We start from the raw sequence: 25860 nt of genomic DNA, 5'->3' as shown, positions 1-25860 counted from the left end.
CTCTGATGGTACAAGAAAGACAGAAAAAGACTTGTTTTTTTTTCTTTTGGTTTTCTTTTTTTTGAGCCATACCATGCTCTTTCTTTTTTTTCCTGAAATTCCTGCTCCCCCCTACCCCCGTTTCTGGGCCTTGCCCCCGGGTGAGCTGCTGGGGGGGGAGGGAAGGAGGGGGCCTCGCATACCGTCATCTTAAGCGACTTTTCCAATTACTAATCTCACTGATTGAGTTCTTGTGCCTCCCTAATAAGGCACACGATTAACTTGCCCTGGGGCTACTCCCCAGGGACTTTCTTGAAGCCGCTGCATCCCCCCCTGGACCGGGCCATGACGCAACGCCTGACGCTTTCTCGTCCCCATCGCCTCCGGGGCCGCCGGAGCCGCCTCTCCCCGGCCGGAGGGGCCGGTCCCGGTCCCGGTCCCGCTCCCCGGGCGGGCCGCGTTGGGGCGGGGGGGGGGGGGGGCCGGAAACGGGCGGGGGGCGCCCTTTGCCCGCGCGGCCGCCAGGGCGGGGCCGGTGGGGCGTGGCCGCGGGGCCGCCGGGAGTGGTGACGTGTACCTTAGGCCCCGCCCCCGCCCAGCCTATATAAGGGGCTCCGTTCACGCCGTCGGTCTTTTTCGCTCCGGGCTCGCAGCCGCCGCCTCGCAGGTGAGGCGCGTCCGCGCGGGGCAGGCCGGGACCGGGGGCGGGGATCGGGCCGGGGGCCTGCGCTCCCTGAGGGCCTGGGGACGGCCGGGCGCGGCCGCCGCGGCGGAGCGCTGGGGGGAGAAGGGGCAGAGGGGGGAGCGCACGCCGGGGAGGTGGCGACGCGTCGTTTCCCTCCCGCCATCCTTCTCTCCGGGACGCGGGGAGCGGCGTGACCGTGCGGGAGGCGCGCGGCCGCTTCCCCTTCCCCCCGCAGCGCGGGTGGCGGAGGGGCCGTGCCGGCGGGACGCGCGGAGCGTGCCGGGCGGCGGCGGGGCCCGTCGAGGCCCGCGGGCCGCGGTGTGGTGGGGGGTGGGGTGGGGACGGGACACGAGTGTTAAAAAAAAAAAAAAAAAAAAAATGGCCGCTCGGCTTTTCCTGCCCGCCGCCAGCGCCACAAAATGGAGGACGGTGCGGGCCGGGCGGGGTGAGTCACACAAAGGAGCGGGGCCGGCCCCGCCCTCCGCGCCGCCCGCCGCGCCGCCGCCCCGCTCCCCGGCCGCCGGGGGTGCGCGGAGCCCGGAGGGGGTGACGCCGGGGGCGCTCGGAGGGGGCTTGTGTCCCCGTCCCGTGTCCCCCCCCCCCCCCGTCCGGCGACCGCCCGACGCGGCCCCTCCTCCGGCGGGGCGGGGCCGGGCCGCGCCGCCATCCCGGCCGGGCCTAGCCGGGCCGCCCCGCCTGAGGGGCCGCCATGGCGCGGCTCTGCTCGGCCGCCTCCGCGCTGGAGGCCTCGCCGGTGTTTTACTTAATCTTGTTTTTTTTGGGGGGACCCGCTTCCAGGTGTCGATTCTTTTCTGCCGGAAGAAAGAACCCAAGCTACCGTCCGAGATGGGAAAGGAGAAGACCCACATCAACATCGTCGTCATCGGCCACGTCGATTCTGGCAAGTCCACCACCACCGGGCACCTCATCTACAAGTGCGGGGGCATCGACAAGAGGACCATCGAGAAGTTCGAGAAGGAAGCCGCCGAGGTGCGTGCTCCTGGGGCGCCCGGCGAGGCGTCGGGGGCGGGACGGGAATAAAGGGAGGTTTTGAGTTGCAAAACTCGAGTTGCAAAGTGTCGGGTGGCCACAGGGAGGCGGTTTGGTGGCAACTGTCCCAGTGGCTGAAGGAGCGCAGGGTGCTGGGTGGCCACAGGGCGGCGGTTGGGCTCCGCTTGTCCCCGGGGCTGAACAAGAGCCAGAGCGTTGGCTCCGCCGTCGCGTTAATTGGCAAAGATCGGAATGTGGAGTGCGGAACCATGGAAAGGAAAGGGAGTCTAAAGCTACGCCTGTGTAATTGTGCCCCGAATCGCAATTAGGTGGAGTTCCCAGCTGTGGTCTGCAAACAAAATGTAGTTGAGGATAAAATTTATGAAGTTGCTCTGATAAGTTTTACTTCTAAACATGAAAGGAATGGATTTTGGTGTTTGAACCCATAGAAAGTCTTACTGATTCTACTTTTTTTCCTGTGTAATTACACCATAAATCTATAAAGCACACCTCGGGATGAAACGTAGCGGACACTGGGCTGACTGGCAGTTACAGTGTTGGTTATCGCAGGGATTGCACTTGTAGAGGACACTTGATAGCAGGGCTTAGGCTCAGGAGCTCCACGGGAAAGCTGTGTTGGTGCAGTTAACAAGCTGCGAGAGGGCAGGGCTGTCAGCAGGCTCAGTGACAGCCAGCACTTGGCATCTCTCACCGGTAGTGCCAAGGGGATCTTGTTGCTTGTTTTACAAGCAGCGGCATTTCTCAGCATTAAACCACTTGGCTATTCTTAGATGTTGCTCTTTAGCCAATGTGGGATCTTTCTGAAGTAAATGCAAATATATATAGATTCTTTGAAAAAGGGAGAAAAAAACAATTTATTTTTTTAAATCTGTAGATGGGCAAGGGCTCCTTCAAATACGCCTGGGTCTTGGACAAGCTGAAGGCTGAGCGTGAGCGTGGTATTACCATTGATATTTCCCTGTGGAAGTTCGAAACCAGCAAATACTACGTCACCATCATCGACGCTCCCGGACACAGAGACTTCATCAAGAACATGATCACTGGAACTTCGCAGGTAGGGAAATAGCACGGGGGGGTCGGCAGCTCGGGCAGGTTTTTCCTTGACTGGGTGGGTTTCCCCGATACCTTGACACATATGCAAGTGTATATAATATATTTAATAGTATAATAACTGCGGTTATTGCATATATAATATATACTGTATATGTTATATAAATAATATAATAACGGGGTTTGTTTTTCCCTTTTCCCAGGCTGACTGCGCTGTCCTGATCGTCGCTGCTGGTGTCGGGGAGTTTGAGGCCGGTATCTCCAAGAACGGGCAGACCCGTGAGCACGCCCTTCTGGCCTACACCCTGGGTGTGAAACAGCTGATCGTCGGCGTCAACAAGATGGATTCCACCGAGCCGCCCTACAGCCAGAAGAGATACGAGGAGATTGTCAAAGAAGTCAGCACTTACATCAAGAAAATTGGCTACAACCCAGACACTGTAGCTTTCGTGCCAATTTCTGGTTGGAACGGAGACAACATGTTGGAGCCCAGCTCTAACGTAGGTTTGACATTCGTTTATGTTAAGAAATTAAACTGGGAGGGTTGCTGAGATAAATTAGGCAATAGTGAAGCCTACCTGTTTTTCAGTGTAGCTGTGTTTGGGAGCGCGGAGCTCAAGGATTAAATCCCAGCACTTTGTGTACTCTTACTCTGCAATAGGATACAGAGATGTGCCGCTTGGTCTTTCTTCTAACGTTGTGCTGTTCATGTTGTCAGACGACTGATGCCTGGGCTTGTTCTTGTTGCAGATGCCCTGGTTCAAGGGGTGGAAGGTGACCCGAAAGGACGGCAATGCCAGTGGAACCACCCTCCTTGAAGCTCTGGACTGTATCCTGCCACCCACTCGTCCCACGGACAAACCTCTGCGGCTGCCTCTTCAGGATGTCTACAAAATTGGCGGTGGGTGTTCTCTGTAACGCTTCTCCCTTGGGCAACAGCTAACGTACGGGGCAGAAAGGCAGTTGTTTGCCCAAGAACTGCTTTTCAGGTGGAAAATGTTCAGAATACTTTCCTAAAGTGTTGTCTTCTCCAGGGGCATGTACCCATTGAGCCTGGATTACTGATGTTGCTTCTCTCCTGCAGGCATTGGTACTGTCCCAGTTGGCCGGGTGGAGACTGGGGTTCTGAAGCCAGGCATGGTGGTGACGTTTGCCCCTGTCAACGTTACAACTGAAGTGAAGTCTGTGGAGATGCACCACGAGGCCCTGGCCGAGGCTCTGCCTGGTGACAACGTTGGCTTCAACGTGAAGAACGTGTCTGTGAAAGATGTTCGTCGTGGCAATGTTGCCGGGGACAGCAAGAACGATCCTCCCATGGAAGCTGCTGGCTTCACGGCGCAGGTAATCACAGAATCACAGAATCACAGACTGGTTTGGGTGGGAAGGGACCTTAACGCCCCCCCCCCAGTGCCACCCCTGGCCTTGAACCCCTCCAGGGATGGGGCAGCCACAGCTTCTCGGGGCAACCTGGGCCAGGCTCTCACCACCCTCACAGCAAAGAAGTTCTTCCCCACATCTCATCTCAGTCTCCCCTCTGTCAGTGTCAAACCCTTCCCCCTCATCCCATCGCTGATCCAGAGTCCCTCCCCGGCTTTCCCGGAGCCCCTTTAGGGACCTGAAGGGGCTTGAAGGTCTCCCATTGAAATACCAGGGTTTTGTCCTTTCTTACTCGCGGGCTGGGCTATGAGGTGACACAGAGCTGTGTTATTTGCTGGAGCAAATCAGGCGAAAGCCCTGGCTTTGTGATGAGGCACACGAGTGTTTGGGGTTACCCCGGTGTTAACTTGGCGCTTTGTTGGTTTTCAGGTGATTATCCTGAACCACCCTGGCCAGATCAGCGCTGGCTACGCCCCCGTGCTGGATTGCCACACCGCTCACATCGCCTGCAAGTTCGCTGAGCTCAAAGAGAAGATCGACCGTCGTTCTGGCAAGAAGCTGGAGGATGGCCCCAAATTCCTCAAGTCTGGAGACGCCGCCATCGTTGACATGATCCCGGGCAAACCCATGTGTGTGGAGAGCTTCTCCGACTACCCTCCTCTGGGTAAGGCTGCTAAAAACCCCTTGGTCCTCGTCTCTGGAGAAAACCCTCCTCCGTCTCCAGTTCTTAAAAAGCTGCGACTTGTATAGGAGCTCCCAAGCGTGACCAGCGCTTCAGGGGTACTTGGGGTGATTTTACGTCTTCGTCCCACTGAGTTTGCTCTCCTGGAGTGGTGGTTGCCCACTCGCCCGGAGTCTCTGCCCTGGGGGTAATGCTGGGGGGGGACAGCCCTCCGGGAGGGGGGAAAAAAACCCCAAAACCCTAAACCCTGTGTTTTTCTCGGCAGGGCGCTTCGCTGTGCGTGACATGAGGCAGACGGTGGCCGTGGGTGTCATCAAGGCGGTGGACAAGAAGGCTGGAGGCGCCGGGAAGGTCACGAAGTCGGCCCAGAAGGCCCAGAAAGCCAAATGAAACTTGTGTGGGTCAGCTGGCGGCCGGGGCTGGGTCGGGGGAGGAAGGACGGTCTCAGAGCTGTGTGTCGCAATTGGCCATTTCAGTTCCATAGTCAAAGACTGGTTAATGATTACGATGCATCGCAAAAGCTTCAGGAGGAAAGGAATGTTTGTGGACCATTTGTTTCGTGGCAGTTTAAGTTATTAGTCTTTAAAAAAAAAAAATCGATAAAAATTTTTTTAAAATGGAAACTTGACCAAAAAAAAAAAAAAAATCTGTCACAGAATTTGAGACCATTAAAAGGAAAGTTCAACGCTCTGTCTCTGTGTTCTTTGGCTTCATGTGGAGTTTATAGGAAAAAAACCCACCTCTTTGCAGCCCTGGCGGGATCAGAAGGGCTCGGTGTTACTGAGCGTGTCCTGAAGTTGCAAAGCGAATACTCAGATCTCTCGTTTCCGAAGAGAGGAGCGAAACCCGGCTCTAGGTTTAGCGTTAACTGATCTGAGCCTTAAAAACCCAACTTGGGCGGTGCTTTCTTTACACCTGCGTGGATAGCGGGGGTGCTGGGTGACGCCCGCTGTTGGGGTGTCCCGTGGTGCGCTGAGCAAACCTGGAAAGCTCGACACCGGGAAGAAAAATAGCGTGGACAAATCAGACTGAACCTTGGAAAAGCTTCAGCGAAGACTGCGGTGCTGGGCTCCCCTCGGGCTCGGGTTCTTCCCCTTGCTCCCAGGAACAGATCCTTCTAATGTTTTTTCTGGGGAACGGGTAACTGTCGCGTAGATCCCTGTGAATAAACCCTTCTGTCTAAATTCCTCCTGCTCCGCAGTAAGACACTGACTAGCTCAATTCCAAAGCCGTATTTTGTTTTGAGGGTGCTCTGGCGCTCGTTGGGCGCTGAACCACCCCCCGTTACAGCATCTCGATCAGTTTTCCTTTCCAGAGCAAAGCCGGGAGGGAAGGGGACAGGTTTTCCTGCTGAGCACCAGCGGGAGGGTGTTAGTCCCTGTCCCGCCCGGGGTGGGCTCGTGCCTGGGGGTGCCGCTGGGAACTGCTGGGGAGAGGTGCTGTTTGCATCCCAGAGCCCCATGATCCGCGCTCCTGGCTCCAGCTGCTGCCTTCTGAGGGGGGGTTTGGGTCAGTCCCTCGGAGTGGAACTGGGCGACCGGTCCAAGAGCTGGCTCTTCCTTACTCAATCCCAGTCAAACGATTTGCTCTATCAAAGCCGCCATCTGGGGTAAGCGGGGGGCACCGGGAGGAGCCTGGCTCTGTGGGGGGGGAGAGGGGCAGTTAATGGCTGACGGGCTCTGACTTGTGTAACGTTAAAATACAACCTCTGTCTCGGCTTCCCCACGGCACCCCCTGGCTCACGGGGAGTTTGGTGTCCGAGAGGCCGCTGTGCCGTCAGGGGCTCCGTTCCCCGCTCCCCTCCTGGCCCTGGGGGAGCTCGCTCCGCTCCTGCGCTGGGTGGGCTCAGTCTCATGCTCTGCTTTGGGGGGGGTCTTTCCTCCTTTTCCCCTCGCTTTCTGTGTCTTCGTGGAGTGCAGTGAAACCTCAGGTCCGGCGGGAGCGGGGGCTGCGGCACTTCCCTCTCTGCAGAAAGCTCTGGAATTCAGGAAAGGGCTCTCACCATGGTGAGGTGTGTGGGTATCCCCGGCTTCAGAGCGGGGGCAGCGCTGCTGTGGCCACCATAAAGCTGAATTTCCTGCCCCATCGCTGCCTCCCAGTTAAACCACGGACTTTGTGGGTTTTTTTCCAAGAGACTTTGCTCAAACCGGTTTGGCCGAGCGCGAGATTCTCCTTGGGCTGAAACCAGCGGGGCTTTGCCAGGAGCTGCCTCCCCCAGGTCTCCTCCCCCTTCCCAGGGGGTGTTCGCTGCCGGGGGCGGCCTCTGGGGGGGGGGCACCCGCTCCATTGCCGTCTGTAATTAATTACCTTGTAATAATTAGAAGTGACTCGGGGCTGCGGGGGGGGGGGGCGGGGGGGGCAAAAACTGCCAAATGGCACCTGAGCTGGGGGGGTGGGGGTGTTGGGGGCACAGCCAAGAGACCCGAGTGTCCCCCAGCACCACCAGCCCTCGTTTCCCAGGAGTTAAAAACTCAGTTTTACACTTTCTGAATTTATTTTTGAGGTTTTTTCACTCCCGTAGAGCAGTTCCGGGTCCCGTGCGCCGACGCGATGCCGTCTCCGGTCCTTGACTGAGCTTTGACTCCCTGGGGAAAAAAATGTTAAGATTTTTGTAACCCGAACTTGGGAGTAAAACTGCTTTGGTGACGTTTCTAATAAATGTTGACATTCCTGTGCATGTCCTCTGCCCGCTTTTATTCCTCTGAACGGCTGTCAGCTCTGTCCTTCCCTCTCCCGCGCTGTCCTGCGACGCTGCCGGTGCCGCACGGAGCCGGGTGAGTGGGGGGGGGGGGGGGGGGTGGAGGCAGAAAACGGGCCAGACTTGTGAATTTATAGAATTCACTTAGTTCCATTGCTGGCGGTGGCAGCGGGGAGCTGGAAGGCTGAGCCGCGGTTTCCTTCCTAGTTCAAGGTGCCTTTGGGGTCTGGAGGGCTTTCAGGGCACAGGAATAGTCCAAAAAGTATCCCCCAAATATCTGGGGATGGAGCGAAGTCCCGGGGCGGGGAGGGATGGGGCAGAGGGATCCTGGTGGCTCTGGCCAAGGAGCAGGTAATTAACAATAGTTAATTTCACTGAAACTCTAGGTGAAAAACTAATTCCCACCGGGTTGCGTCTGGCTGGTGAAAGGCACTGCCGGGGCACCGAGGGGCTCTCTGAACACACACTTCAAATCCTAGATTGTGTCCAAGCAAAGCCAGGCAGGAACAACGGAACCTCTGCCCTCTCCGGGGCTCTCCTGCTCCGCGGCGGTGCCCGGGGACTCAATACCTGGTTGAGAGCAGCATAAATTGGGTCTGGACCACAAGTACAACTCACCTGCTTCTAACTTATGTTCCTTAAATGCTCATGCAGTGCCTGGAGGGGGCAGGAGAGGATGCGGGCGGGACGAGGGGCTCCCACCATCACCATCAGGAGCTGCCCAGTTCCGGGCTTGCTGAAGGAGACTCCGGACACAGCTCGTTTTCGCCTGTCCCCAAAGCGGGGGACCTGGACAGGCTTTGTGGACAAGAGGAAACGGCCTCAAGTTGCGCCAGGGGAGGTTTAGGATGGATATTGGGAAAAATTTCTTCACCCAAAGGGTTGTGAAGCCTTGGACGAGGCTGCCCAGGGCAGTGGTGGAGTCCCCATCCCTGGAGGGATTTAGAAGCCGGGCAGATGTGGTGCTGAGGGACGTGGGTCAGTGGTGGGCTGATGGTTGGAATCCATGATCTGAAAGGTCCCTTCCAGCCTGGACGCTTCTGTGATTCTCCGCTCGATGGAGCCAGGGCTCTGTGGAGACACACGCCGAGGAGCCGCTGCTGGCCAGCTCTGGGCACAGACTGATGTCACTGGCTTTGGCCACGCTTTGGGTGGCCCAGGAGGAGTTTTGCTCAAGAGATTCCTTCAGACCAGGGTCGGCCCTTCCCCTTTGCCCACCTTCATGCAGGTGGCTGCAGAGCTTCTTACGAGCTGTCTGACACCCTTTGCCAGGTCCAACTCAGCCTGACTTCTCCCAAGCCTCGGTTCATCCGTTTGCTCTTGGATCTTCCTTCCCTGATCAGCCAGTCTCCTCTTGTCCCCAGGCCCTCCGTGGTTTGTGCCTCTCGGCTCCTGCTCCATCCGAAGCCCTTTTCCCGAAGAGTTTCTTTCTCTCTCTCTCCCTTTTCAGCACAAATCACAAATTCCTGCCAGTATCAACACCTTTGAGTTGATGATTGTTCCCAAATCCTCCATGGTGCCCCTGGGCGGGCAAAGAGATGAAGGAAAACCTGGCCGATGGCAAAACCAGATTGTTCCCAACAGAGAATCCATGGGTTTGTTGTTTGGTTTTTTTTTTTTTTTTTTAGCCTTTTCTGACTCCTCTTCAGTCCTGTCAGATTATTTCTGCATCACAAATCAATCAATCACCTCATTGTCTGCTTTTTTGGTTGTGTTTTTTTTTTTCCCCCGAGGTTCCAGTCTCTGGCTGCCTGGCCCTAGGTCTGCAATCCTTTCTTTCAAATATTTACACAGCATCGCCCGGAGCCGCCGGGTTCTCCGCACTGACAAGGTGACAGTTAAACGGGGATTCTCCTCAAAAGCCGTGGGGCGAAGCGCTGAGGAAACGTGGAGACAAACTGGGGTGCGATTCCCCTGCGGGTGGTCTCCAGCCTGGGGGTGGGGGGACAGTGGGGTGCACGAGGGGCGGCTGCCGAGGAGCTGTGCCCCTGCTCCACAGCTCTGGATTCGCACAGGTTTTGTTACCTTCTCCCTTTAAAAAAAGAACAAACATACAAACAAAGGACCAAGGACACGGAGCTGTTGGAGTGGGGCCAGAGGAGGCCACGGAGATGCTGGGAGGGCTGGAGCCCCTCTGCTGTGAGGACAGGCTGAGAGAGTTGGGGGGGTTCAGCCTGGAGAAGAGAAGGCTCCGGGGAGACCTTAGAGCCCCTTCCAGTCCCTCAAGGGGCTCCAGGAGAGACGAGGAGGGACTCTGGATCAGGGAGGGGAGCCATAGGATGAGGGGGAAGGGTTTGACACTGAAAGAGGGGAGATGGAGATGAGATGTGGGGAAGAAATTCTTTGCTGTGGTGAGAGCCTGGCCCAGGTTGCCCAGAGAAGCTGTGGCAGGGGGCTCCCCTGGGCACTCGGCCCCTGGCCCGCAGCACGTCGGTCACCACACGGCCCGGAGCTGGGGCTCCCAGGGCAGGCTCTGCCGTGGCCCCCACCTTCCTCAGCAAGTCCCTGCCTTCGCCAGCAGATCTCACCCCCCCTCACCTCCATCCGTGTGAACTGGGACTCAGTGACTTGCCAAGGCTCCACTGAAAAGTGACAACCGAGCTCTTCAGCTTCACGATAAGCTTTATTTATTTTAAAGGAGAAAAAAAAAAAAAAGCCCAGGATACAGTTTACATTCAATGCGTCTACTATGTCAGTTAAATACTGGTGTGGCACGTTGTCACAACCAAGTCTCTCCTGTGGGCTGACACCACACTGAAACCTCAGACTGTGCGTAGTCACAAGTATTAAAGTGGAAGGAACACTCTCTCCAGCCCGAACCCTCCTGCGCTGCCGGGGGTTCAGCACGGGGACACTTCTTCCTCATTCCAGAGGAGCAAACCATTGTCCCTCCCAAGCTGCTTTAGAGCAGGTTTGGCCTCTCTGACACCGTCCAAACACACGGAATTTTAACAGCAATTCCCCCATCCCTTCACCTGGATGGGCAGAGTCACAGGCCGGATCTGGGCTCCTGAGCACACACTCAAGATGTGCACGTGGGCTGGTTCTGTGCCACGGGACACGACCAGAGCTACCGTGGGTGCAGCCAGCGCCGGTTTTCCCCGAGGAGCAGCTCCCGAGCAGGGGCGATGGGGCCAGGCTCTCTGGGAGAAGGGCACGCTCCCCTCCAGAGGTGCTTTAACAAGGGCACTCCCTGCCCCCTCTGCAGGGAACTCCCCTCAAATCTGTCTCTGGGACCTTGCCTTCTCGGAGTTTTTCTTTCCTGGTAAATACCTGTCAGCGTGGGGTAAGGCTTTGAGCTTTCCTGTCTTCTGGTGACTGCTCTTCACAAACCTCAGCAGGTTAACGACGGCAGCTGGTGTGATTCCGGGGATGCGGCTGACAGCGCCGATCTGCGTGGGGGAACAGGGACAAGTTAACCAGGAACAAACCTACCCATGGAGCCAGTGGGAAATGAGACCAAAACCTCTGGGTGTTCCTTTCCCCACCCACCCCGTGTCCCTTGGGAGGACACAGAAGAGTCTTCATCACTGCTCAACCCTGTTGTGGCCCAGTATCTTGGACTAGATGACCTCCAGAGGTCCCTTCCAACCCCACATCACCCTGTGACTCTGATCTTACCGTCTGGGGACGGTTGGAGTCCAGCTTCTCTCGCACCTCTGCAGAGAGCGAGGCGTCGATGGCGAAGTAATCCAGGTCCTCGGGCAGCTGGAGAGCCTCATCCCGGCGCACTTCCTCCATCTCCTGCTGCTGGTTGACCACACACCACTCGTAGGCAGCTGCGAGGGACCACCAGGGACAGGAGAAGAGCAGACAGAGGTGTTCAGGTGAAACACGGCACTTGCAGGAATTCTCGGAAGCAGAACAAGCAGTTCTACCAAGAGGGTCAAAACCTCCCAAGGAAGTTTCCAGCCCCACAGCCTGAAGGGCCCAATTCACATCACTGCCTTGGAAGAAGCCATGCTCTTCCATTTGTTACAGGAATTAAGATCTACGGGTCAGCTTTTCCTCTCATGCCAGGAAAGGATGGTCTATCTGACAGAGCAGAAAGGAGGAAAAGCCCAGCAGCGACCATGATCTCACCCCACGATGTGAAACCCAGGGGCTCGTATCGGGCCGTGGCTCACGGCAAAAGCTGCACACGTGTTTCATTTCACTAAGCACCAACGTGAGACACAGCGTGAGGAAGGGATTAGCTCCCCCCTCACTGAACACAACCTCTGCAGACCCCACCAAGGGATGGTAACTGTTGGGCTCTACCTTCTATTTTCAGCCTCTCTGCCAGTTCCCTCCACTGAGCCAGCTTTCCCAGGGGCTCGGGGACAGCTCTCGCTAGAACCTCCACAGTGGCCTCCGGGTACTGGAGGATGTCAAAGGCGCTGTGGAGAACGGGAGAAAGGTTTTAAGGCAGGAAGGAGGTGCAGGCCTAGGGCAGATTTACTGCTGCTCCCAGTCAAATGTGTAGAGATCCCAGAATAAGCCACAACTGCAGAGCCAAGCTCACCACCCAACAAGGAAAAAAGCAGTTCAGCTCTTGAGGAGGGGCTCTATGAAAAACAAACAGCCAGCCAGAGAGGACGGGCTACGGGCATCATGGGAACTATTCACAGAATCATAGAATGGCAGAGGTGGGAAGTGACCTCTGGAGATCATCCAGTCCAACCCCCTGCCACAGCAGGTTGCACAGGAACATGTCCAGGGGGGGGTCTGAATGTCTCCAGAGACGGAGACTCCACCGCTTCTCTGGGCAGCCTCTTCCAGGGCTCTGCCACCCTCAAAGTCAAGAAGTTCCTCCTCATGTTTAGGTGGAACTTCCTCTGTTCAAGTTTGTGCCCGTTCCCTCTTGTCCTGTCACTGGGCACCACTGAAAAAAGACTGGCCCCATCCTCCTGACACCCACCCTTTCAGTATTTATAGGTGTTGATCAGATCCCCCCTCAGTCTTCTCTTCTCCAGACTAAAAAGACCCAAGTCCCTCAGCCTCTCCTTGTAAGGGAGATGCTCCAGGCCCCTCATCATCTTTGTAGCCCTCTGCTGTCCCCTCTCCAGCAGTTCCCTGTCCTTCTTGAGCTGGGGAGCCCAGAACTGGACACAGCACTCCAGCAGCGGTGAGCCTGAAATCAATCACTGCTTTATCGAGCTCTCAGACCAGGATCCCGCTGCAGAATCATCACCATCTGGTGACACTCTGGACAAGGAGAGCAGGAACGGGCCGGGCCAGGGGAGCACCCTCTTTGGGAGCCCATGTCAGCTCCAGGAAATGTGGCACACTGAACACACCAACATTGCACTAATTCTACAGGTAAAGATCAGCTGTCTGTCCCCTGAGGGTGACAAAGCTGGAATCTTGGAAACCTGACAACTCCAGGAAGGATGGAGAAACACTGCAAGACCACCAGCCAGATGTGCTGAAGCGGGTGTAGCCCAGAGCAGAAAGCCTCAGCTGTGACCTGTACCTGGCCGGTGACCTGCGACTGCTGCTGATGGAAACTTCTGGTAACAACTGGGACCATTTGGATATGCTCAACTGAATGGATTTCAGCGTCGCAATCCCATCCTCTAAGGCAGCTCTCATCTTCACTGCTCGATCGTACCGCTGCTGTGACACACAGCCTGCTTCCTCGAAGCCTGCAGGGATAGAGGCCGTGTCAGACAAAGGGCTGCAGCCCCGGAGAGCCACCCACCCCCAAACGCCGCCGTGAGGACGTACCCCTGTGGGTCAGCCTGGCGTCGGCGTTGTCAGGCCGCAGGGACATGCGGAACTCCACGCGGCTGGTGAACATGCGGTAGGGCTCGCTGGTGCCCAGGGTGGTCAGGTCATCAATCAGGACACCGACGTAGCCCTCGGTGCGACTGACGATGAAAGGGGGCTTGCCATGAACCCGCAGGCACGCATTGATCCCAGCCATCACGCCCTGGGCAGGCAGAAAACACACCAAAAAAACATTAACCGGTCTCTCCATGGCTAAAATACTGGCACAGCTGCCTCCAAAGACTTATGTGTCAAACTGCGCCCTGGAAAATCATAGAATCACAAAACGGTTTGGGTGGAAAGGACCTTAAAGCCCACCCCTGCCCTGGGCAGGGACACCTCCCACCAGACCAGGTTGCTCAAAGCCCCGTCCAACCTGGCCTTGAACCCCTCCAGGGATGGGGCAGCCACAGCTTCTCTGGGCAACCTGGGCCAGGCTCTCACCACCCTCACAGCAAAGAAGTTCTTCCCCAGATCTCAGCTCAATCTCCCCTCTTTCAGTGTCAAACCCTTCCCCCTCCTCCTGTGGCTCCCCTCCCTGACAAAGAGTCCCTCCCCAGCTTTCCTGGAGCCCCTTTAGGGACTGGAAGGGGCTCTAAGGTCTCCCTGGAGCCTTCTCTTCTCCAGGCTGAACCCCCCAACTCTCTCAGCCTGTCCTCACAGCAGAGGGGCTCCAGCCCTCACAGCATCTCCGTGGCCTCCTCTGTAACAACCTCCGTAACAACCACTGCAGATACTAGAAGTAAAAAATGTAGGGGAAGTCTGGAGTTGGGGTTAGCAACAGAAGACCATCTCATTGGCACAAGACGGGCCTGGCAAAGACAAACGCCGAGGCCAGACCCCTCTCCCAGCGTTGAGTCCACACCAGAGTCACCCACCTGAGCTGCAGCCTCCTCGTAGCCCGTGGTGCCGTTGACCTGGCCCGCAAAGAAGAGGCGCTGAACCAGCCGAGACTCCAGAGCAGCAGTCAGCTGGCGGGGATCTAAAAAATCGTACTGCACCCCGTAGCCTACGGCAAACAGAAAGACAGGTCTTACAGGAGAGATTTTGAAGGTTCCTATTTATCAGGACGGCAATCAGTGGGGCAGGATGACTTAGGTTATCAACTTTTATTTATGATTTAAAAAGAAGCAAGAAAAAAATCCCCACATCCAAGAACTAATGTTGTTTTGTATTTCTTTTGTTTTGCTATGCTCTAAACAAAATCTGTTTTTCACTCACTGGTAACCAATCTGACAAACAGCTTTACATCTATTCACCCCCCTCACCTGGCTGTAACATCTTAGCCTTTTCCAAGCCTGGGATGGATCTGATCACCTGCTCCTGCAGCTCCGGTGGCAGTGTCATGGACATGCCCTGGGGGTAAATGACATTGGACTCCAGGCCCTCGGGCTCCAGCCACACCTGATGGTGCCGGTTTGGGAAGCGCAGGACCTTCGACTCCAGAGAGGGACAGTACCTGCAACCGCAAACAGCCGTGAGCGCCTCCAGATGTGGGGAAAACAGTCCAGAAGCAAAGCGAGACCCACAGCTCCAGACTGACTGTCAGCTCGTGCCACTGAGAGCCCTGCACAATGCCACACACTCACCGCGGGCCCCTTGTCGTCTCCCTGATGTGGTCGTTGAGGTGGAGGTTCTCACGGATAATTTGCTGGGCTCTCAGGGAGGTGCGAGTCAGGTAACACGACAGCTGATCTTCTGGCTAAAAGACAGCAAAATCCGCTCCCAGTTAACCCAGTCACAACACCTACTCTTCCCGACCAGCTCTGACCATCTCCAGGGGCTTTCCCAGCTCTCCCAGAGGATGGGCAGCATTGTCACGTCCACCGCACAGGCAGAACACCAGCGACCCCACAGCCTGAGCAACGTGCCCAAAAGGCGGCCAAGAACAGAACCCAGGAGCCCAGAATTCAAGTTCTATTCTAGACACCGTGTTCCTAATTACAGGACGGATACTCCTATTACAGCAACGCATCGCATCACCGCATTCAAATTAATCCCAGCAATTGGGAGCTCTGAAGTAAGAGGAGTAAGTGCTGACCCCACAGGGAACGGCCAGTTACAGAATTCGGGGAAGAGAAAAAATAAATCTCTCAAAACCCTGTGATTAACATGGAAACTCAAGGTTTGGAAAAAAACCACCATTCAAAGTATTTCACTGATTTTTTCTGAAAGAGAGTCAATAGAGTCCCATTCAAAATACTAATAATGTTGCACCTCAACTTCCTGAAGTCTTTCCTACATGACCCAAGGACTTCAAGTGATACCGCATTCGCCCCCACTCCAACTATGATTGGTTACTGCAATTCCTGTACGCTCTGGGGCAAATTAACTCCTGCTGTTTAACTACATTTGTAAGAATGCCATCTATTTTCCAACATTTTCTTTGGAAAATTGAGTTTCTTCTGCTTTTCAGTTACTGTTAACACACCACTCCTGAGCTCTGCGGATCACTCCATCCTTTCTCTTCCCTAACACTAATAATGATCTCCAATTTCAACATTTTAATCTTATCGTACAGCCGGGGTAACAGGCAGCGTAAATTTCCACAATACAGGTCTAATACTGGAAGGATTTTACAGACCACCCAGGTAACCAGCGCATGAAAAGCACTACTGACAACATCCTATTGCGTGCAATTCTGATTGTAAAGACAGTTTGGTTCTCAAGTTGAGAAGCGAGAGGAAAAAGGCACTTGCTTTCCAAAGAAAACAAGCAGTTTCTCCCTTTGTGTTGAGAGTCCTCAGAAAGGTAAGGGAGAGAGGTTCAAAGAGAGCATCTGTCCCTGGTTTAGTTGCCAGCCCAGCCTAAACCACTGCAAGAACAGGCACGGCACGGCTCCCTTTTCCAGCACCAACTCCCCGGCCGACTCGGAGCACGACATTCCGTCCCACCTTGATCCAGACAGCCTCACTGAGGAAGCTGAAGGGCACCGGGGGGTTGTCAGCTGCCCGCTCCTCCAGACGGCTGAAGTCGATGGTGTCTTTGGCCAGCCGGGGGGGCGTCCCCGTCTTCAGCCTGCCCACGGCAAAGCCCAGTTTCTCCAGCGTCTGAGCCAGCCCCACGGCCGGCTGGTCCCCGAGCCGCCCTGCCGGATGCGTCTCCAGTCCAATGAGGATCATACCCCTCAGGAAGGTGCCGGTGGTCAGGACAACACTCCCAGCATGTACCATGCTCCCATCTCCTGGAAATACAAGTAAAATACAGAGATACCTGTCTAAAACTGGACTAACAGTGTTCACTGAGGGCTTATCCATCTTTTATTATATAATGAAATCAGCATTTCAATAATAAAAGCATTAATAGTAGTAACTGAAATAAGTTATTGCATGTCGTTATTCCCATGTTTTTCTTACTCTTGTTACCCTTAAGACAGAAAACCCACTCCTGGGAAAAATTCCCATCCAGGCCTTTATTTCGTAAAGCTTGTTTGCTGGAACAGCAAGGGGTAATAACGCAGGAGTCTGTCAGTAATGGGACCCCCGCCCCATAACGCTGTTGGCAACATAGGCCATTTACCAAATAAAACCTCCAAACGCAGCATGGGGTTCAGTATCCCTTGAAAATTAAAGAAAATTAAACTTTGATACCCAATACCCTACCAATCCAGGTAAGGTTCCTGTTGTATTACACATATTATCCCAGTTTAGTTCACACTCAGCCTACATCACCTCCATCAGCTAATTCCACTCTCGTCCTGACAAACCAGAACCATTTACCCCGAGGGCTGCTCTGGTGCAGAGTAGCTGGAGGTGCTTAGGGAGTTACTAGCACCTACCCAGGATGACTCCCGTGACCTGGCACTTCCCGGGACGCTCTGGTTCCGGCTCTGTCAAGAGCAGATCCTCCACAGATGCCTCACGGACCGTCAGCAGCGGCGTGTTAAGGATCTCTCTCTGTCACAAAAGGAGTTACTGCAAAAATCTAGGAAGTTACGAGACACGCGGGCAGTCCACAAACCCGCTGATTTCCAAGACATCCATCACCCTCTTCCCCGCTCCATTGCTACCAGGTCCCTCAGCAGATGCTCCGACACTCAGTCCCTGCACTAGTCCCATCTACGAAGCAGAACTTTTAACTTAAACAGGTTGCCCAGAGAGGTGGGAGATGCCCCATCCCTGGAGACATTCCAGGCCAGGCTGGACGAGGCTCTGAGCAACCTCATCTAGTTGAAGATGTCCTTGCTTGTGGCAAGGGGGATTGGACTAGACGGACTTTAATGACCCCTTCCAACCCAAACCATTCCATGATTCACAGAGAGAGTTTAAGCTCAAAAAAGCCCTATTTGGTCACAAAGCCTGACCTTTATCTAAAACGCCAGAGAAATTTTTTAAACTATGCTGAGCTCTAACAACTTACAAAGTAACAAACAGAAGGGTTTGGATCATAGAATCGTATCAAGGTATCTTGGAAAGTATTAAAAAACCAAAACAACAGCATCCCCTGCAGTTTATACTAATATTTCAGGTTCGGGTAAGTCATTCCATTTGCTCCAGCCCACAAACACGCACAAAGAAACCCAGACCCCTGGAGACAGCGTAGCGACAGGACGAGGGGGAAGGGTTTGACACTGAAAGAGGGGAGATGGAGCTGAGATGAGATGTGGGGAAGAAATTCTTTGCTGTGAGGGTGGTGAGAGCCTGGCCCAGGCTGCCCAGAGAAGCTGTGGCTGCCCCATCCCTGGAGGGGTTCAAGGCCAGGTTGGACAGGGCTTGGAGCAACCTGGTCTGGTGGGAGGTGTCCCTGCCCAGGGCAGGGGGTGGCACTGGGGGGGGCCTTAAGGTCCCTTCCAACTCTAACCATTCTATGGTTCTGTGAGACGCGGGGGCGGCTGGTGGAGCCCCCATCACCCCCGGGCCCTCCGTCCCCGCTCACCTGCATGCTCTCCCGGTACCGCTGGCGGTCGATCTGTGCGCGGAGCCCCCAGACGGCCGGGCCCTTGGCGCGGTTGAGCACCTTGTAGTGGATGCCGGCGCGGTCGCAGAGCCGCCCGCACAGCCCGTCCAGCGCGTCCACCTCCCTCATCAGGTGCCCCTTCCCGATGCCGCCGAAGGAGGGGTTGCAGGACATCTCCCCTGGGGAGGGGGACACACGGACACCCCTCACCGCCCACGCCCCCCCCCCGCCACGGACCGGGGGAACGGGCCGGGCTCCCCGCGGCACCCTCCGCCTCCCCCGCCCCGTCCCCGCCGTGGCGGCCCCGTCCCGGCCTGCCCCCCGGGCCGTACCGATGGTGCCGATCTTGTGGGTGAGCAGCAGCGTGCGGGCCCCGCCGCGGGCGGCCGCCGCCGCCGCCTCCGTCCCCGCATGGCCCCCACCGATCACTACCACCTCGTACCGCGGGGCCGACCCCTCCCCGGCCTCGCTGCCCGCCCGCCGGTGCCCGGGCCGCGCCGGGGACCGCGCCAGGCGGCGGCAGCCGCTGCGCAGCAACATGGCGGCGGCCTGAGGGCGCAGCGGAGGCGGGCAGGCCGCCGGGCCCCGGCCCGCCCCGGGGAGGAGCCGCCCGCCGCGGAGGGGCGGCCGCCGGGCCCCGTGTCCCCTCTTTGCCCGAAACAGCGGCTCTGGAGCCCAGAAGCAGGTCAGGGGGGAGACGTTGCTTTATTCGACGTCGGGTGCCAGGCGGCAATCCACGAGTGTAGCAGCCCTTACCGGGACGTTCACTCCTTATTTACACACAGAAGATTCCCATCATCCGCCCGCCTAATCCATCACCCCCCCCGGGCCAAGGTGCTCATTGCTGTGACCCAGCGCCCCTTCTGCACACCCGTATTATATTTTGCAGCATCATCAAAACACTCCCGCGCAGGCGAGAGCCCCCCGGAGGCCGTTTGGGTGGGGATCCCCTTCCCCACGTTATCCTTTACGGTATGGAGTCACCCCGGGACAGTAAAAGCTTACTGTAAGATTGCCAGCCTGGTGAGGATGTTCCTTGAAGTAGCGCCAGCTCTGTCCCCGTTGGCACAGGGGTGCATGCTTTGACACACGAGAGAGCCTTGAGGTGACATGACTTCTTGTTATCCCACCCGTACCACCATCAGCTCGGTGACCCGCTACTTTCTCACAGAATCATAGAAGGATTTGGGGTTGGAAGGGACCTCTGGAGATCATCCAGTCCAACCCCCTGCCACAGCAGGGTCACCCAGAGCAGGTCCCACAGGAACGTGTCCAGGGGGGTTGGAATGTCTCCAGAGAAGGAGACTCCACCACCTCTCTGGGCAGCCTCTTCCAGGGCTCTGCCACCCTCACAGGAAAGAAGTTCCTCCTCATGGTTAGATGGAACTTCCTCTGTTCCAGTTTGTGCCCGTTCCCTCTTGTCCTGTCCCTGGGCACCACTGAAAAAAGACTGGCCCCATCCTCCTGACACCCACCCTTTGAGTATTAATAGGCGTTGATCAGATCCCCCCTCAGTCTTCTCTTCTCCAGACTAAACAGACCCAAGTCCCTCAGCCTTTCCTTGTAAGGGAGATGCTCCAGGCCCCTCATCATCTTTGTAGCCCTCTGCTGTCCCCTCTCCAGCAGTTCCCTGTCCTTCTTGAACTGGGGAGCCCAGAACTGGACCCAGTGCTCCAGCTGTGGCCTCCCCAGGGCAGAGCAGAGGGGCAGGATGACTTCCCTCCACCTGCTGGCCACACTCTTCCTGATGCCCCCCAGGATGCCACTGGCCTTCTTGACCACCAGGGCACATTGCTGGCTCATGGTCATCCTGGTGTCCACCAGGGCACAGTGAGAAGCTCAGTAATGGACTCAAGCAGAGGCCCGCTGCCTTCGGTAACACCCCGGCCCCGCGGGGAGGAGGGCCCGGCTCGGCGGCGGGAAGATGCCGGCAGCGGGTTGGAGGGAGAGAAGGAGGGAAGGAAGGAGGGAAGGAAGGAGGGAGGGAAGGAGAGAAGGAAGGAGGGAGGGAAGGAGAGAAGGAAGGAAGGAGGGAAGGAGAGAAGGAAGGAGGGAGGGAAGGAGGGAAGGAAGGAGGGAAGGAGGGAAGGAAGGAAGGAGGGAGGCGGCCGCGCCCCGGCCCCGTTCTCCGCCGTGAGAGCTTTCCCGCGCGCGGGCGGCCCGGCCCCTCGCCCGGGGGGGGTTTCGTTTCCCCGGGGGAGGGGGAGGCGCCGCTGCCTGGAAGAGGAACTCTGCTGAGGCGAGAGGCGGGAACCCCCCCCCGCCGCGGGCGCGGAGAGGCAGCGGAGGCCATGGACGGCGCCGGCGGCAGAGGGGAGCGGGGCGGGCGGGGGGCGGCCCGGCGGAGCCGGGGGGCGGCGAGGGGCGCAGCCCGCAGCTCCTCGCAGGGCCGCGCCCGGGAACCGCCGGGGGACGAGGGATCCGGCGCCGGGCGCGGCCGCCCGGCGCGACGAGCCTCGGCCGCCCGGAGCCGTCCGGCGGCCCCGTCCGGCGGAGAGCCCCCCCCGGCTCCTCGGAGCGGGGCTGCGGCCGGCAGAGCCCCCGCGGCGCGGAGGAGGGCGGCGGTGCCCGACGGGGCGGCCGGGGTCTCCGGCGGCGCCCTGCGGCTGCGGGAGGTGCTGTCGCGGCTGAGCCTGCCCCGGCAGGACGTGTCGGAGGCGTCGGGGCTGGTGAACACGGTGGTGTCGCAGCTGATCCAGGCCGTCCGCGGCAGGGGCGGCAGCTTCAGCTCCATCGAGCGGCTGGGAGCCGGCAGCTACTACGAGCACGTCAAGGTGGGTGCCGGGGGGGCGGCAGGGCCGGGGCGGTGGAAGGGGCGGCAGGTGGAGACCCCCGCCCGGCGCTCGCCGCGTTCCCGCGGCTCCCCATCGGCCGAGAGCTGCGCCGTCCCCACCAGGAAAGACTTCAAGGATTACTACCTTAGCAATACCTTTGTCTTTCTGGTTCCAGCTCAGTTTGAAACAAAGTCAAACCCGGGGAAACTTTATTTTTCGTTAAAGCAGCTTCAGGCAGAGCGGTGCATTTTTTTCCCCCGCAGCCGATTCCTGCGTGTGAAAACCTGGAGAAAAGGCGGCTGAGGGGAGACCTTCTCGCTCTCTACAGCTCCCTGAAAGGAGGGTGTAGCCAGGGGGGGTCGGTCTCTGCTCCCACGGAACAGGCGATGGGACGAGGAAACGGCCTCAGGTTGCGCCAGGGGAGGTTTAGGATGGGTATCGGGGAAAATTTTTCCACAGAAAGGGTTATTAAGCCTTGGAATGGGCTGCCCAGGGAGGTGGTTGAGGCAGCATCCCTGGAGGGATTTAAGAAGCGTGTAGATGTGGCACTTAAGGGCATGCCCTAGTGCCCGAGATTGTGGGGGTCTTTTGTGTGTGTACGGCTGGACTCGGTGATCTCCGAGGTCCTTTCCAACCATGAAGATTCTGTGATGGGTCAGTGGTGGGTTTGTCAGCGTTAGGCTGATGGTTGGACTTGATGATCTGAAAGGTCCCTTCCAACCCAGACCATTCTGTGGTTCTAAAAGGATGACTAAGATCAGTTACGCGTTACTGGGAACAGCTCGGGAATCTTAAAACTCTCTTAAAAATTAATGAGTTGGCAAGCTTATTGGGAAGTGAACTGCTATCAGTGAATTGCTCTTCTCCACCCCAATGCACAGCAATCTTGTAATGCAAACCCACAGAAATGAGCCCGTATTTCACTCCAGAAGTACAGCGAGGCAGCTATAGATAAAACCACAACCGGTATGACAGCCTGTAGAGAATAAATAATAAAATTCTCCTGCCTCACAGGTATCGGAACCCAACGAGTTTGACATCATGCTCCTAATGCCTGTTGCAAGGCTTCAGCTGGATGAATGCGATGACACCGGAGCCTATTATTATCTATCATTCAAACGAAACCCCAAAGAAAAGTATTTGTTGAAGTTTTTAGATGAAGATGGAAAATTATCAGCCTTTAAAATGCTTCAAGCACTAAGAGAAATTATTAAACAAGAAGTAAAAAACATTAAAGGTAACTACTGAGCTAAAAATCCAATTAGGTTGTGCGTATGTGTTGCCCCGTTGTTAGTAAAACGTGATTTCCTCCCCCCCAGGTCAGCTTGTCTCCTGGTGGCTCTCACTGTAACCTTTCCGTCTCCGGTGTCTCCTGTTTGCTCTGGTGCTGAGTCACCCCAAACACACGCAGCTGCTTGTACCCTGCAATTAACCCATGGCTGCACTCGGCAGCCCTGGCCCTGGGAGAAGAGTGAACGCTAAGGGTTCTGTTCATACCTGACCTATACATTTTTGAATCGATCTGCCAGGTACAAAGAGCCAGCTTCTGCATCAACAGCAAAAGGAAGAGCTTTTATACGTCACCCAATATTTTATCTCAATCTCTATAGAAACCATCTCCCCTTCGAGGGTGCTCTCTTCTCCCCAAAGCCTTCAGAACCATTGCTGCCAAATCTCTTATCTCTCGGTGTGTTCAGCAGCGACGCAATGCACTGGAAAACATTTCTGTATTTCTGGTTCCGTAGACATAGTAACTCAAGCAAACGCCGCAGCTCAAGGAGAGTGCTCCCTATTTTGTAAAACTCCTCCTCTGGCCGTCTTATGTTTTATTTCTTTATTTATCCTGTAGGATAGAAAGCCAGTGACTGAAACCAGGTATTTCTTTTGATTGATTATAAATTCCATATAGCAAAAACCTTAACATTCTTCCAAAAAAAAACAAACCCCAGTTTCTTCTGCTACATATATATATATATTAAAAACCAATCAATTTCTTCTTTGTTACTAGATGCAGAAGTGACTGTGAAAAGGAAGAAGGCTGGGAGCCCTGCAATAACGCTCCAGATCCGAAACCCTCCCGCAGACATCTCGGTGGACATCATCCTGACGCTGGAAGTGCAGCAGAGCTGGCCGCCCAGCACACAGGACGGCCTCCGGGTCGAGCAGTGGCTGGGGAGGAAAGTCAGGGGAGAGCTCAGGAATAAATCGCTTTATCTAGTAGCCAAGCAAAACAAGAAAGAAAAGGTTCTAAGAGGTATCTCAAATACAGACAACGCCTCAGTTATGAAAGATCTTCTCTACAGCTTGGTCACTAACAAGCGCTGTGAAAAGGGTGTGCAGAGCTTATTCCGGGTGCAGACCTTTACCCTGGATAGATCCAGGTCCAAAACAACTGATACCCCTCTTTACAATGTGAGATTTGTGGCGCTGCTTGTCCTGTCCTGAGCTCCAGGCTGCTGTGCCGGGCTGTGCACTCACCATTTCCATCGGAGTTAGAGGCAGGGAGAGGGGCCTCTCCTCTGCTGGTGCAGTGCTCACCTGCTCCCTCGCTTTGTGACAAAAACAAGTAAAAGGGGATTTCTCCAAAGGCAGGGCCAGTGGCTGTAGGCGGGACTGTGTACTCCAGTTACACACTTCTGTAGGACCTAACTGTACTTCTCCAGCAATAGACATCGTTTCTCACTGAACTCTGGGGTGCCTACAACATCTTTCTTTCCCTTTCTCCAGAGCAGTCACACAAGCCCACACTGGCTTGTAGAAACATCTCAATGTGTGATTGCATTATGAGAGCTGATGATTTCAGCGAAAAAGTTATAAAATGTAATTTTTTTTTCTAGTTGCAGACACGGGCACTTACTGCTGCGTAACCATTTCCCCATCTTGTCCCTGCTGTAGGGAACACGTGGCGCCTCTCCTTCTCCCACATCGAGAAGGCCATGCTCAACAACCACGGCAGCTCCAAGACCTGCTGCGAGTCCGACAGGCCCAAGTGCTGCAGGTTGGTGTTAGGTTGCAGCAAGCGAGCTTCAAGAATTCCTGTTTTTCTGTTGGGTTCTCACAGCTGGTATTTCCTGTGAATATCCTAGGTGACGCCTGCGGCAGCCAGGCTGGCGCTGTCTGGCACTGTTTCGCTTTAACATCCAAGAATTTGATCTAATTACTCCTTGCAGGGAGCAGTAAGGCCTTTAGGAATCGCTGTGTTACAGCAGTACAACGTCACAGGTACTCGCTGAATGTCTGACTCGCACTGACTCAGCGAGAGCTGGGAACAAATGACACTGCAGGTTCACACTCCAGACTTGCCTTGCAAAGCAAAAGGTGTCACTTGTTAAAATAATCTTTCACAAACTCAGTCCTGTTTAGAAGGACCAGCTCAAAAGTCTGACGACTGCTTCCTGAGCTTTGGGAGCAGAGTCACACTTCACACCAAGACAACTTCTAAAATGATGGTGAGAAAAGAACTGCTGAATGGGATCAGGATGAATAAATTTTTCACTCCAATAAAAACTGTTTTCCACATTTCTTCAAAAAGAAAGAACAAAAGCCCCATGAGGTACAGAACCTCCTTAAGGGCAAGCCAACTTCTTAGTTTGCTTAATTACATCTCGTACTGAATCCAGAAAGTCACACGGGAACTAGTGCATAATTCTGTGTCTTTGCTTTATGAGTATTATCAGACATGGAGTGTATTCAACTAGATCTCTCTTGCCCTGGTGGCGTGTCACAGGAAGGTGGTGGCACTTCCTTCAGTGCTCATCCAGGCCAAAAGAGAAGCTTTAACCTTAAGCAGTGATTTGAGTCTCTGTTACACCAGTAGGATCCACAGCCGGGGACGTGTGAGCAAGTCTCCATATATATATTTAACTGTATAACTATATATTCCAGTAGATCTCTCTTCCCGTAGGGCTGCCAGGGAACATGCTGCATCCACAACTGTTGTTTAGAATAAAATTCCTTCACTGCTAGACTCTGACTTCAAACATGGTAGTTCAAGGATTACCTGGCCTATTGCTGCACTTATTTTCAGATTTTCTTCATAACATTGAAAATGTTACGTTTCTATTGCGTTCATGAATAACATGTACTTAAATACCTAAAATACGTATTTAAAACTATGTAGAAGGTACCTAATAGGTTCTTTTTTATTGAACAGGAAAGGTTGCCTTAAGCTCCTGAAGTATCTTCTAGAGCAACTTAAAATGAAATACCCAAAAGAGCTGGACAAATTCTGTTCGTATCATGTCAAAACTGCTTATTTCCACTCGTGTGTCATGTGGCCAAATGACACAGACTGGCACTGGGGGAACCTGGAGCACTGCTTTCACAAGTACCTGGGATACTTCCTGGACTGCCTGCAGCAGTCTCAGCTCCCCCACTTCTTCATCCCGCAGTACAACCTGCTCAGCCCGGAGGACAAAGCGAGCAATGACTTCCTTTCAAGACAATTAAACTATCAACTGAACAACAAATTCCCAATATTTCAGGAGAGGAATTGAAAACATTGTTTACAATACCCATCTGATCGTGTAGATTTGCATATCTAAAACTGGAAGTTCTGTGCCTCGGGTTACCCCTCAGTAGCCTGATAGCACAAGAAAACCAAACAAAAATCAACACCACAGAGAACGACATCCTTCAGTCACACTGCTCAGCCACAACCCTTACGAGAAACAGGACATTTTAAGTAATATTTCTCTTCCCTATCCAAATGTAGATGGCACCTGCAAAATATCTTCAAGGTACACTAAAAATGTGTAGAAGAATTTGCAATAGTTAATTTCCCACATGTCATTTCTACAATTCCAAACATAAAGGCATCAATGGCTGGGTAAAGTGAAAAATGGTCATTTTATTTAAAATGAAGATCCACGGCAGAATATCCAAAATACACTCTTCCTTTCAAAAGAAAAAAAAAAAAAGTCACTGGAGTTACTTGGACATAAAGAACAACAACTTC

General features: G+C 55.0%; 3 protein-coding genes across 3 annotated transcripts; 2 read left to right on the top strand and 1 right to left on the bottom strand.

Moving 5' to 3' along the window:
- Positions 1–616: 616 nt before the first annotated feature.
- Positions 617–5478, top strand: EEF1A1 (eukaryotic translation elongation factor 1 alpha 1). Its single transcript, XM_074150288.1, has 8 exons — positions 617–646; positions 1463–1654; positions 2550–2729; positions 2929–3225; positions 3476–3626; positions 3810–4066; positions 4532–4766; positions 5050–5478. The coding sequence occupies exons 2-8, from the start codon at positions 1511–1513 to the stop codon at positions 5172–5174; spliced, it is 1389 nt and encodes a 462-aa protein (XP_074006389.1). The 5' UTR covers positions 617–646; positions 1463–1510; the 3' UTR covers positions 5175–5478.
- A 4607-nt stretch (positions 5479–10085) lies between these two features.
- Positions 10086–18669, bottom strand: MTO1 (mitochondrial tRNA translation optimization 1). Its single transcript, XM_074150286.1, has 12 exons — positions 18462–18669; positions 18109–18308; positions 17012–17129; positions 16128–16417; positions 14823–14935; positions 14502–14692; positions 14112–14242; positions 13192–13396; positions 12938–13109; positions 11743–11861; positions 11104–11261; positions 10086–10874 (listed from the first exon to the last, which is right to left on the bottom strand). The coding sequence occupies exons 1-12, from the start codon at positions 18667–18669 to the stop codon at positions 10701–10703; spliced, it is 2079 nt and encodes a 692-aa protein (XP_074006387.1). The 3' UTR covers positions 10086–10700.
- Positions 18670–20420: 1751 nt separating this feature from the next.
- Positions 20421–25804, top strand: CGAS (cyclic GMP-AMP synthase). The gene is made up of 5 exons (XM_074150287.1): positions 20421–20903; positions 21918–22140; positions 22912–23157; positions 23799–23901; positions 25057–25804. The coding sequence occupies exons 1-5, from the start codon at positions 20421–20423 to the stop codon at positions 25397–25399; spliced, it is 1398 nt and encodes a 465-aa protein (XP_074006388.1). The 3' UTR covers positions 25400–25804.
- Positions 25805–25860: the final 56 nt, after the last annotated feature.

The sequence above is a fragment of the Numenius arquata genome, chromosome 7 (assembly GCF_964106895.1).
Source record: "Numenius arquata chromosome 7, bNumArq3.hap1.1, whole genome shotgun sequence".
In the NCBI taxonomy this organism is placed as follows: Eukaryota; Metazoa; Chordata; class Aves; order Charadriiformes; family Scolopacidae; genus Numenius; species Numenius arquata.
Note: the sequence above shows the minus strand (reverse complement) of the source record. Positions and strands in the feature narration are given on the sequence as shown.